Source organism: Siniperca chuatsi, linkage group LG6 (genome assembly GCF_020085105.1).
Source record: "Siniperca chuatsi isolate FFG_IHB_CAS linkage group LG6, ASM2008510v1, whole genome shotgun sequence".
NCBI lineage: Eukaryota > Metazoa > Chordata > Actinopteri > Centrarchiformes > Sinipercidae > Siniperca > Siniperca chuatsi.
In genome coordinates, this window is record NC_058047.1 from 9326193 (window position 1) to 9340459 (window position 14267).

The window sequence follows — 14267 nt, forward strand, 5'->3', positions numbered from 1 at the left end:
TCCTGCCAAGCCACCAAACCTTGCCAGAACCTAAAAAAAACAGAACCAGTCCTGTGGCATTTGTGAATAAAAAGTGAAAAAAAAAGTAATGCAGCAATTTGTATCTATTTTAAGCAGCAATTTGGAGTTCTTAAAACCTAAGCAGACGCACTTACAATTCATATTAAGACAGGAAAGTATATGCAGATTTCCAGAATATGTCATCAAAAACCAGTCAAACAAGACTAATCTGTGATATCATTGTGAGACAAGATGTACAGCTGGAACAATGACAGCATAATACCTACTAGTCACCTAAGTCAATCACATTCATTGTCGTTGGATAGAGCTGTGGTAGCCTTGGTGGTTGCCTTGGGACAGTGTTGTGCCAGTGAACAAATACATATAAATATCCTAAGTTCTACAGTAGTAATTATAAAGTAAATGTATTAAGTACAGCCATTTCTCCTTTTAAACAGATTATTAAGGGAAAAGGATGCCGAATGAAAATGTAATTTATTTGAATTTTCTATTCTAATTGGGTATGGTGCTACCAGTTAAACTGAATGCCTTACTTATGATGAATGATAGATTATACTATCTCTATATTCATTTACACTTTTAGTGTCAAAAGGTCATGAAGGTTTATTTAAATGTTTGCCTGAACTAGGCTGTGATGTGGAAACAGATGTACCACCTTCTACTGAACTCAAACAATGTTCCACTCTGTTTGCCCACACCTGATAATGAATCTCTTCACTTTACCAGAATGTAACCTGGTGTTTACCTTGAAAACAAGCTATAGCATGTGTGTGTGTGTATCTGCATCAGAGAGAAATATTCAGCTTATGTTCGTTTGACAATAGATACATTTTCATACAGTTCTTTATACGCTTACGTGCTCACTAATCTCAGATTACATCAACACTACCTACACTCCCTCATTTCCAGGGAAGAGTGGATTCACAGTATTTTGACATTTCTACTTCTGCAGATTGCTTTTGGATGAGTGAATCAATTGCTACCTTGCCCACATAGTAGAAAGGAATGACACAAAATGATGGGAAATTAGTGTGTGTGCAATCCCTTCATTATTTTTTCCTGTATGAACTTGTTAGGAACAGGATGTACATCCAAGCTGTTGTTTCATCTTGGAAAAGAATTTATTTATTTATGTTGGGAAACATCTTGTGTAATCACTGCCTGCATGCTAGATTTGCCATGGTGCATTTTCAAAAAGCTTTAGCCTTCCTATTTGTTTGCCATGCAAAATTCTCATCAGCACATGCTCTCTTCCTACGTCATTTGAGTGTATCTTGGTTAGGGAGGTTTGAATTCTTATTTGAATCTTTCCATGTAACTTTCCATTCACATCCTCTAGTAAAAACATGGTGGAATTACCTTAGAAAAAAGCCAGACACTTGCCGGTACCAATCCCTTTACAACACCATGTATTTTGAAATAGACTATGGCAATGATTTTCATATGCTATATCTCTTTATCTTTAAATATTTATATCATGGTCCTTATGTTCTAATCCATTCTAAATTGCCCTGATCTCACTTACTCCATTTTTAACCCCTTCAACAACAGCAATGTGAGACATCAGTGGTGTACTAGCTCCCCCTAGTGCCAAAATATGCTAATTGTTTGCTACAATATACATTGATTGTCCTGAGGGGAGTAAAGAACAAACATGTTGATTTGTTTTTTCACACAGTTCGTAACTTTGATTAATAAAATGACATTTAAGACGTTTCAGAATTCACATACAACATGTTATTCTAATGGTATTCTAATTTACATCATATTCTAATGTTAATCTATTTCACTGACCAAGAAATAATTCCTTATATCATCACTTTCTACCTACTTCTTCTTTATTTCCTATTCATTTACTCACTATTTATAGTCAGAGTTCATCAGAGATTTGGCCTACATTGAAGTGACATTACTGGTTAGATGTTGAGCAAATATTTTATCCAGTGATGATCATAACAATTTTACAGTAGGTTTTTATTCTTTGGTGCAAAGCAAAGCATGCCAAAACCATCTGAAAATATTTAGAATATAGTACACAGTTGTAACAGAACAAGCTGGGGAAATAACATACTGTATAATAAAAGCAACAAACTTATTTTGTCCTTACAGATGTGCAGGAACATAGTCTCTCAGTCCTCTCTTACGTAATTTCTCATACACAGAAGAACCCTGCAACTTGAATACAGTTGAACATTTAATTAACATCCATCATAACTCTAACACAACCATCATAATTCTGATATTCAACAGCAGTTGCTCTTTGTTGTTTAAACTTTTGCTCAAACAGATATTGATGAAGTAAGATGTTAAATTACAAAGACAATTTCCCAGCCAAAGAGGCCTTTTTCATTTTAACATTTTGACATGTCACAATATATAAAAACACAGATGTAAAGAATAACAAAATGAGTTATGACTAAATTCCATTTAGCTGCTTTGGTTTCAGGGTGCTGGTATAGACCTGTTTCACAACAGACATTTTGACCTATCACAGCAGCAAAAGCACAGGTGTTACCAACAACATTAACTGTGGCTATATTCCATTTAAGTGCCCCAGTAAGTCATGCCACTGAGTTAGCATGCATAATAGCATGGCCCTGGACCACCTAAATGGAATGGAGCTATCATTAATCTTGTAAATAACACTTGTGCTTTTCCTGCTATCACTAATCAAATCTGTGGATTATCTTGAGTAACCGGGTCATGATTTCTGGAAAGTTTTTTGGAAGAGTTTTTCAAATGTATTTATTTTGGTGCTTTGAGCACCACAAGCCGGGTTCCTTATATTCCCATTATATTAAAAAATAAAGCCAGCATCTCTACAGCTGACACCTCCAAAATTCAGCAACTCACACCAAAAAAATCTAGATGATTTAATAATAATATAATTTAGAAGGGAAATGTCTCTTTGGTGGAACTGCTAACAACTCATAGACATCTGAAACATGACAAGGAGCTGTATTGTAAAAAGCCATAAGCCAATCAGGTTGTGAAGCCCTGGTTTACTCTTTAATGTGCTTTATTTCATAAACTTATCATATGTAGTGGAGTAAAAAGAACGATATTCTGGCGTATTAACAGAAAGTAGCAGAAAATGGAAACACTCAAGTAAAGTACAAGTACAGTGAACAGAACTCCCCATGCAAAGCCAATATTTGCAATCAGGTGCCGGTCGGTTGCAGGAACACAAGGTGAAAATCAAAATTAACCACTGCACGATGAAATGGCTTTACTGTTTTACTTTATTACTTCATTAGGAGCAAACAACACGTTTCACTGGCTACATCACAGTAAAGCCATTTAGCATTTCAGTGTGCAGTGGTTAATTTTGATGCACAAGTACCTCAAAACTGTACTTAAGTACAACAGTAAATGTTACTTTCCACAACTGCTTTCAAAGGACATTACACAAATATATTATAATATATATTTTAGTGACCCCGTGTCCCAAGGACAAAAAGTACACAGAGCCTTACGAAAGTAAAACTCTATTTGAATGGGGTTAAATTGTTCCACTACTACTAATGTTGCATTGATCAAACCTTTTAACCCAAACATCTGCATCCAGAGGTTCCAAATTTGACTAAATCATTTGTTTGCTAATGATGACAAACTGAAAACTGATAAACTAATACAAAATATTTCCTATCAAGACTTTTTAACGACAGTGGTGTAGACATTTATTCCTATTAAAATTAAAGTATATCATCATTTGCACACTGAAAAAAATTCCAAAGTGTATTGTAGGCTATTAATTGTGAGGTCAAACTGCAATCACTAGATGGCAATACAGAGCTGTTTTTTTGATTGTCCTTGTCTTATACATAAATTCAGCAAAATATTGTTTCCTTTCTGTGTCTAAATTTTATGATTCACAATAGTTCAACATGAATTGCCCTTCTAATAATTTGCATCTAATCGGTTCAGATTCTTCATTGTTTCTCAAAAAAATCAATGAGAGCTGCAACAAGTGCGTTACTGACATGTAAATCCATCAACATTACATTTATGACTGTAGATATTTGATCGTGGGGTACATGATAGCTCTGCAGCTCTTTGTGTAACACCACAACGTGACTGTAGTAAAGTAAATTACGCACACGGTCCCTCGAAGTCACCCAAAACATCTTGTCCAATCAGAGCACAGCTATTCTGCATTGGGTAGTTTGCGCCTTGGAGACTCGGTGCCCAGCTGAGAGGTGGTCTTTGTATGACAGAGCTGAACAAGGGCTCCTGACTCTGCAGACAACGGACAACAGGCACTGCTGCAGCTGCTGGGGCCGCAGAAGTGTAGTTCATAGAGAGGTGAGAGGCTGCGACTTCTGCGCACAGAAACTCCAGAAGAAACCAAAGACGCGCACGTAGAGGGAATCCTTTATTCCGTTTTCTTTGACTTACGTTTTGCCCTTTGTAAACTGTTCTAAATACATTTTAGTCCATTTTTGAGAGCCCGATGTCTCTACCTTTATCTCGAGACTCACCCTGAGGTTCCGACTGGCGAGAACAAAATACCAAAGAACTTTGGTAGAGAAGCACCTTGGCTTTGAAATGGGCAGCAGATTGGTGTGGCTGTCTCTTGCGCTGTCAGTGGCGTTTTCCGCCGGGCAAGACACGGGCACCGGGGCCACAAAGGAGGACATCCCGGAGGGCGCATCCACCCTAGCATTCGTCTTTGATGTGACCGGCTCCATGTACGACGACCTGGTCCAGGTCATCGAGGGCGCGTCCAAGATTTTGGAAACATCCCTGAGCAGACCGAAGAGACCTCTGTATAACTTTGCCCTGGTTCCCTTCCATGATCCAGGTAATGTAATTAAATGTGTGGAGTGGAAGTCTAGTTCTATGGTGGTCACGAATGAAATTTTTGCTTTTTTTTGTAGGCCTAACATTTCTGCACACTTTACGGATTATTTGGAGTTCAGTATCTGCTGTGACAACAAAAGCACACAGAAAAGTGAGAAATGTGATAGTTTGCTCACAGTCCACCCTTTGAATACCTAATGTTCCTCACACCTCCAGAAGTGGGACTCTGGGGGATTCTGTCTCCGCATACAGATGTTCAGCCTGGCGGTCACTATCATTAGCATTCCGCCACGGTTAGTGTGAGGCTTTAGGTTTGCAATGCAGTCTGATGGTTATCATCACCCGTGTGTGCTCTCTCATTCTGAACAGCTAATGCCTAGACAATATATAATTGGGCTATTTAACAGTAACCCTGGCTTGTAGCTCAGAGGTGCAGGGGCACAGTCATGTAAAAATAAATAGTTCCAAATAATCAGGACTGACATTTAGTTAAAATTTGTGTCATCCTGGGCAGTGGTATGGGAGTATGGCAATACAAACAAAGCTATTAGAGAGCATACATTCAACATGTTTAGTGACTTACAGTAAAATTCATGTTTTACATCACAACCACTGCTTTTATTGAAGTTGACATTTGAACTGAAGTTTTGGTGATGGAGAGACTTTTTGTAAGGATTTTAAAGTCCCTATAATTACTATTTTCTGAGAGGAAGGAAAGGTCACTTACCTGCTTGCAAAAACATCATCAAAGGCTTGTGCTGATTTGGAGGTGAGATGTGTCAGATGGCCACCTGCAAAAATGCTCCAACAACAGCAAGAGCAAGGGGACATGCTGGAGAGTGCTTGAAATGTGTACTCTTTCCAGAAACTCCACTGGAGATAGACCTTATATAGCTCAACAGAGACCAGTTGCGGCAGAAATGAGAGAGTATTTGTTGTACTAATAGTTGCGATTAAGCATTTTTGGGTACAACATACTCCAGACTTTTTATATGTGTTTCCCCCTCACTACTTCATGATATATACATTTAAAATGTACTCAGTTTAACTTGAATACACTTAGCAACTGCACACACAAACCGGTCCAAGAGATCTGAGAGAGAAGGAACAAGATGAATGACAGAGGTGATCTGTGTGGTGAAGAGACAGATTCCTATTCCAGATGTTTGTTCTCCTCTGCTAAACTTCAGCATGTCACAAATTCTTATGAAGCTCAATTCCTCAATCATAGATTCAAGCTGCAGATCTGTGCCTAGAATAATAATTATATTCAAGGAAGAAATATGCTCAGTATACACAAGTGTAACAAATGAGGATTTCATTATTGTGTGCTTCGGGGGGGAAGTAAATCTTAGATCGTTAGCAGATGATGCATTGTATCTTGGCCAAAGCAACAGTAGTGAAAGAATACTGTGATTACAACCTATATCATACTTTTTAGCCTTGATTCATAGTAAATGTTACCTTCACTAGGAAGTAATTATATGAGTCTCCTCTTACAGTAAACTGAAGCTGCAACAACTTGATTCAGAAATTCGGTGTTGACTTCTCTTTACGAACTCCATGTCTTTGTGTTTGTCCCGCGCCACCAAGTGACGTTCGTTTGCTTCTTAAAATGTTTACGAGGATGTCAGAATGTGTTCTCCAAAACCCCCAGGGGAATAGAGGAATGATTAGCACAGCACACTGCAAGCAGGGGTAGCCAAACATTTCCCCAAATGCTGTTCTGCCCCTCTCTCTCTGGTCAATTCTTTTTTGTCCTTCTCCAACAATATCCCAGACCCTCTGAGAGAATCAGTTTTGTTTTCATAAGAACTTTTATTTAGGGTTTCTTTCATTCTGACACAGATCCATTTTCTCTGCTTTCCATCCAACCCAGTGCGATAACGCAGTCCCTCCTGTTTGATTTGGCTCCTTTTAAATCAGAGGCCGGAGCTCCCCCTTTATTTACACTGAAATCTGACACTGTAAACACTAGAGTGTGTTTTTGTGTATCTGTGTTTCTCTCGGTCTGTGTGTGTGAAACGAGAGTGTCAGGAGGATGCCTGGATATTGGGGTCAGGCTTGTGTGGGAAGATCAGTCAGGAAGCCTCCCCCCTTTCCTCTATCCTGCAGGGAGAGAAAGAAAGAAAGCAAAAGGGATACTTCACAAGTAATTTTACTGAGGCACAGGGGTTGTGTATTTAGAAATGCAGTCTGAAAACACTCCAACGAAACAGTGGTAGGGTTGGATTTTGGCTACCCCATTGTGTTATCATTTTCATACCCTGGTTACTTTTGAAAATGTCACTTAATGAGAGAATCCACTTTAAAATACCATCCTGGACTGTTCAAATAACAGCTGTGAACATGAACAGCTCTCTTCCGTAGTCCAGAGAACAATGACTAATCTGTCATAGGTGTATTGCAAGCAGAGTCTCTGGGCTCATGGACCATTTATTTGAGAGTTTACAGCCAAATAAACTTTATTTCACAACACTCCTACCATTCCCACGCCAGGGAATATGGCATTTACCATAATTAATGTCAAATTGTGCAGTTTTCCAACTAACCACATATAAAGAAACTCTACAATGTGTGAAGAATGTGCTCAAACGAATTGAGTTGACATGAGTGTCCACAATTTTGTTTCCAGTGTCCTCTGAGATTATACGTTCTTCATGGCTCTGCTGACGTCCATACACACACATGCTCGTCCTTGTAAATACTACCTTGCTGTGAGAGGGTGTGTTTGTGTGTGTCGTGTACGTGTTTAATTAGCTGAGGTTGAGATGGGTCAGAGCCCAGTGCCTTGGGTCAGTGGGGGATCTAGCACTCTCACCATAGTCGTACACATTCAGTGCAGTCAGAAAGTAAGTAGTGACACTTTTTTGTTGTATTAGATCTACACTCCAGCATAATGGCTTCTAAATGGAGCAATGACTGTGAGGTTAACGTTCTGACTTAGTCCTTTAATTTGAGGGTGTTTGCATCTACATCAAAAGTGTCACAATTTTTTCCCTTTTTCATAGTGTTTAGCAGTGTAGCCCTCCAATTTTAAATGTCAGAAAGCAATGGACAAGTTAACATAAACTTTAACAAAGTCATTATATTTAATATTTGTTTGCAAAGTCTTTGCAGTCAATACAGTCCCACACTGTTCTCCCATTGTGGATGTGAACGCTCAAAAACCTTAAAGCTAATGACAGAGGTGTGCTAGTTCATAAATCCTGTTGTCTGATGATATCTGAAGTGGTTATAGCTGTTGTCAGAGAGAAGGCCAAGACACAATAATCGTGCAAATGGTGATAACAGTGCGCACTTCTGGACTGTCTTTTCTGGAAGGCATTCATAGTGTTGCAAATGTTTGTAAATGCAAAAGTGACAGAAGTAGTTATGTGAACTGTGAAGAATCATAAAGACCTGCACACACCTGGCCAATCAGTGCATGAAGTGGGCGAGCCTGCTGGATTGTCCATTTTGGAAAATTGCAAACATTGTCAGATGCAAACCCCCAATACTGTCATTAAAAGTCATCACTAGTTATTGTAAGAGTAATTGTTTCATTTTAAATCCAGTGTGCTGGAGAACAGAGCCAAAGCAGAGAAACAAATCTCTGTCCTAATACTTTCTGACTGCACTGAATGTGTTCAAGGAAAGGTACAAGGAATGGTACAAGCCAAACAAAGAGGCTGAGTCATTGACTGGCTTACTGAGTGATATCTGCCTAAGATCAGCTTGCTCACATCAAGAAGTTCGGACTCAGATTTTGACTTTCCAAAATGAAATCAATCACTGATGTCTTGGAGTTTTGCTTCTGTTTAATTGGTATCTAGGGTTTGTTTCAGCTATGTGCTCTGTAGATTGGTTACGCTGAGTTGATGGCCTGCTTTGCTACCCTTTTCCAGCCAGTCAATTTTCGTTAGAAGGAGATGGACCAAAGCCCTGGGCGTGGAATGATGAGAGGAGATGACGGGATAGCTTCTACCTCCTCTGCATGATCAAAGGCACTCATCTCATAGCTCCCTTTGTTGGTGCTCAGCGTCTATTTCCACCATCTCCTTCTCCCTTTGTTTCCTTCTTTCTAGAGCAGCAGTTTTTTGTCTGAACCACCCCGCCCATGTGAGATTACAAGGAGCCTGCGTTTAGCTGGACAGAGTCAATAATGATGCTATTAGGCAGGAATGCCAAAAGAGAGAGGTGGAGGTTTTTGGAGAATTAGAGGAGGAGAGAGGAGTGTGACAGACTACAATGTGTGTCTGTGTGTTTCATGTTCTAATAGACCTGCACTGGAATATTAAAATGGCCTTTCATTTTTGGGACTGTACATGCACCTTCTGAAGTGCTGCAAGGTGCTCTTTGCGCAATAGTTTTAACTCTATCTAGCTTTGAAACCGGTGCTCAGAGGTTATCCCCCTTTCATTTTGGAAGGCAGCACCTGAGGGCTGTTACAGGCACACTTTAAAGGTCCATTTTGTCCCTTGTTTACAAATTTATGTATGACAGCTTTAGAGATTCAAATACTATTATGACTAAAGGATGTTGCTGGTGTTTAGAAAAGTCACAGGTAGACCTTTGGATGCACTGGTTGACATGAATCCATTTGACATGAATGACCCATTCAAGAGGCATTTGTCAAATGTTTCTGGTACTTAGTACTCCACCATGTTGGGTTAGTTTCCCTCTAGGCTTTGGATTTGCTTTCCAACCTCTGTTGAATTCCAAGCCTCATCCTGAGGTCCTGAGGGTTCCTGTGCCCTAGTCGTGACCTTCAGGGCTCTTTGACATCACTGTCTGGGCTCTCATCGATATCCTCTTGACCTTTTGTGGCTTGTTTTTTGTTTGTGTTCCAGTATCTTTCGGGTAACTGTCTGAGCGTGGAGGCATGAACGGTAGACAGACTGCAGTAATGAAAAAAGTGGAGAAACAGACAGGGAAGAATAGGAAGAGTTTATGCAATAAAACTAAATATTTTCTTTTCATCTCCCCAGACTTTGATTATGTGACAAGATCATTTAGTAATGGAAGTCTTGGGAATGCCTTGGGCATTCATTTGAAGTAGGCCACTCTGTTAGGACAACATCGGTGCCAACACAGAGGGCCCCAGCTAAAAAGCTAAACCGCGCTCAACTTTTGCCACAATGTAATGTGACGTCATGCAGGTAGGTGCTGTGTTGGCCAATCAAATATGTGCAAGCTTACATTCCGGGTTGATTACAACATTACATTATTATAATGTGAATATTTCTACTGTTAACCTTGTGATCAAAGATTGTTACCGTGATAACTTCCCAGACTTGTAAAAAATCCTGTCTCATAGTAATATAAACCATCGTGCAGTATTTTGGTGTCTGATCATATTTAATCGTTTCACCTTATCTCGGAACCTGAAACAACATGCCACCACTAACTCAGCCCCTTGCATTTTTTCAGAATGCCCAAATAATAATTACCAAATGAACCTCAAATTTTCAAGTTTAGACTATAATTTGCAATTCAAATTTATGATATCTGCATCAAAAGAGTTATACCAGTGTTATTTTAGATCAGCATGTAACAGAAGTAAAAAAAAAAGAACTGTCTTTTGAAGGCAGTTTACTTCACAGAGGAATCTGACCATTACCCTCTGTATATTTATAGAACTTGCACTGAGTTTGCTGCATGTCTAAGATGGAGTTTTCCCTGTTCTGGGGCAGACATGTTTACCTGACCTTTCCCTAACTCTTACCATGTGTCCACATGAGTGGGCAGCCAGTCACTCCAAGTCCATTTATCAAAAAGAGCTGAGCACCCGCGGCAAGTCAGGTGATTTTGATAACAACTGCCACTGCTTGCCTTTTGTTGGTGGGGAGCAGCTTTTAAATGCTGTTCTTGTAGTTTGCTTTGTCAATCGCTGTAACGGTGTAGTGGCTAGAGATGGACTGAGCCACATAACACATTCAGAAATTTCAAATATAGTTATGAATAACATACTGACCCATTTTTATGCCTCTACAACAAAAGTTTGGGTCCCAAACCACTCTTTCAAAATCACTACCCTGGAATCCCAGTGAATTGTTTACAGCTGCTCATTGCCAGCTATACCAGCTGCAGACATACGTACACCATGTTGTATATTAGTATTTGCCAGTCAGCATTTTTAGTGCTTTATTACTCATAATAATAAGCAGAAACCTCAGCACTTTTACTGTTTCCACTTCAATGAGGGCTTTCCTCAAATTTGCGTTTTTACAGTCAATTTAGACTACAGATTAATGTCTAGACATTATTATTCAGGAAACATTTTTTCTAAAGGACTTTTTAGCACAGATTAATTTGATCATTCATTGTTTTACATCATACTTTTGAGGTCTGGAGGAATCATTTGGAACACATTAGATTTACGTCCATATAGCTCTGGTGCCAAGTTGAACATTCCCATGGTTCGGTATGGCATGACCTCATTTTCTTTACTGTGTAAGCTGTTTATGTACATTTCAGTTGAAACATATGTTTTAGCAGCTTGGCCGGTGTGTTCAGAGTGACATTTACTCTCAAACCATTAATGTGATGCGCTTCTTCCCATACAAATAGGTAGAGGACACGTTTTTCCTATCTCTAAATGGATGACAAACAAAGTTAGCTGGTGTACATAATGAAGCATTTAACTGCTAAGAGCCAGATATTTCCCTCAGCAGGGACCAAAACAGAGGTAAAAGGAGATTGACTATTGGACTTACATATGTCAGTTGGCCAGAGACACAACTCCAAATGAATACTAATGTTGTTTCGTGTCTGCTGGATTTGTCAATAGGAAACCGTTCGTTAACACGTTTACCACAACAACTTTATAAGGTGATAATATGTCAGTGTCGCTTCTAAAAAAGTCAATTATTTTTGCATTCATTAAATTCTGTCTACAAGGCCAGCTTTACTATACTGGTAAAGACCAAGCAGGGCATTACCTGCTTGTAAAAGTTTAATGATCTTATTATCACAGGACCACAGGTTTATAGCCATACATTAGCAGGGAGTTTTCAGTGACAGTACGTATGTTTACAAAAATAGATGAGATGGTGGGCTGCTGTGGAAGAAGACTCGTCAGTTTTTTAGGAGCAGTTTAACAATTTTAACAGTTCTTTTCAAACAAGGTATTTTCATTAATAATGCAGAAAAAGGACATAGTGACAATAAATTAATACAGATCCAATAAAAAAGCAACCCCACCCACCCCTCAACCTGCAAAAACAAACAAAAACATCCAGACTAGTAAAAAAAACATTAATTAGTTACATTAGTAGACATACATGATACATGAGTATATAAAGGAGAGCATAGTGTACTCCAGGCCTGGAGATCTGCCGTTCTGCATGCTCATATCTCCAAAACTATTATTGTCCCTTCCAAGTGAGCCACCATTTTCAGATCTATAGACGGGACGTTCAGTTTTTTTAAGAAATCATCTAAAGCTGGACTGGTAGATTGGTTCGAGGAATACAATGAATGATAAAATTCATTGAATTCATTTCTGCATTGTCTGTATGTTTTAGGCCCTGTTCATCACATATCTCAAGAATAGCCTGATTAGCTGTTTTCTGACGCAGCTGATGGGCTAGGAGTTTCCCAGGCTTCTCTCCATGTTCATAAAAATGACTTCCCACATGGATGATGGAGACATTTGTGGAGTTTGAAAAGATTCTATTTCAGATGTAATGTAATGTAAAAAGAGTAACTGAGCTGTGTAGTATTATGATCGGATACTATTATGGTTTCATAATCACATTATATTACTGACGAGAGGAGACTTGTCTCCACAGAAAAATAATCTTTTCGTGAATAGGAGTTGTGCACTGAAGAAAAGTATGAATAACAGAGTGGTGGGGTTGCGAAACTGCCATACATCAGCTATTTTTGGCATATGTCTTGAGGAAATGTTGGATCGAATGTGCTGATTTGGAAGTGGGACAATTTTAACAGTTCTGTTGTTCTGTCAGAAAGATTTTTTATTTAATGCAGACAATTGCTGAAGTGTTAGCAGTGTGCCGAATCTCTGCGATGCTTTCTGTAATCATGCACCTATGTGCAATGTGTTGTGCTTAATGCATTGTGCCTCCTCACTATTTTTAGGTCTTCTCATCCTCTTATTTCTCTCTTTCTCCATTGATGCTTCTTGCCCCATCCTCTTGCAGACAAACCTGATGTGTAATGCTGAAGCATTTACTGAAAGGCTGCACAACTGGTGACATGTCCATGTGTCTGCACCAGAGGAAAGGGCATAAAGATAGAAGCCGGGGATAGAAGTCAAGGTGAAACAACAAGGCATCCAAGAATTTTGATTGACATGGAAGCCTTTGTGGTTTTTAAATGTGTCTAAACCAGACAAGTGTTTATGGAATCTGAATTACAGGCTGCAAGGCTGAAGGTCAGGCTGTCAGTGCCCCTTGCCCCTGCCTCTGACGGGTATGTCTTGGTAGAAGTCATATATCATGAAGACCACCGTGTTTCCCAACATTTTTTATGCCACAGCACATGTTCCAAAAATCCCTGGGCACACCATAAAGCACTTTACAAAATAATATACAAATATAGTATCCTTCGGTGTGAAACCTGAGCTTGTTTTGATTAACCTGGTATTCTGTATCAAACTGGTGACAAGCACATGCTGAGCTCGTGGTCAACTGTCTTGGAAACCTCTAAAGGCTAAAATAATCTACTTTTCCAAATAACCATTTATAACTTGAATTTTTAATTTTTCACAACCCACCTGGGCAGGTCTGAAGGTGCTTTGTGTGCTGTGGTACACTGGTTGGAAATCACTGTTTCAGACATCTGAGTGTGCATCTGTGTGTGGTCGGCAGTGCTGATCTGCTACATCTGAGCTGTCTCCGCGTGCTTCAGCACGCACAATTAGAATTTCCTCAGTAAAACAAAAGAGGCACACTAAAAAGAAACCACCACCCAGTCACTTTCGAGCACTCGCTCACTTGGGATTACACCATCACTCATAAAATTGTTGGTCATGAGCTTTGCAATTTGTGGTTGTAATGTTGAGGTTTTTACCATTTATTTTCAAGCCCTCTACTTAATTTTTTAGGCAAATTAATGCAATTAAAAGGCCACATTTAATCGTAAAGTTCATTTTTTCTGAGAGTGAATCATAGAATCAGCCTCAGCCAAGTCTCAGGGGTTTTGCCTTTATTTCTACAATGGATACCATATGTTGAAACGTCACAACGTTTTCTGTGTGTTTGCTGCCTGTGTCAGTTTTTGCCCTTTCAGTGAGAGGCATTAGAAACTTAACAGAGACAACCCTACCTGATGCCTCTCTAAGCCACAGCTTTGTCTTTTTCATCCTCTTCTCCAGCCCTCCCTATCATCCTTAATATGTTGTCATGGCAAAGAAATGAGCATCTGTCTTACCTCATTGCTGTGATGCATTATGGGTAAGGGAGATGTTGCACAGTCAAACCCATCAGGGGTGGGGT

At 39.3% G+C, this 14267-nt stretch overlaps 1 protein-coding gene across 2 annotated transcripts in view; it reads left to right on the forward strand.

Moving 5' to 3' along the window:
• The first annotated feature begins 4065 nt into the window (after nucleotides 1–4065).
• Nucleotides 4066–14267, forward strand: part of hmcn1 (hemicentin 1) — an 89923-nt gene continuing 79721 nt past the window's right edge. The window contains exon 1 of one of the 2 annotated variants that reach the window (XM_044199923.1): nucleotides 4066–4825. In XM_044199923.1, coding sequence (XP_044055858.1) covers nucleotides 4570–4825 — 256 coding nt within the window. In that variant the 5' untranslated portion in view covers nucleotides 4066–4569. The remainder of the gene's footprint in view (nucleotides 4826–14267) is intronic. The other variant, XM_044199924.1, reaches the window with a different exon arrangement.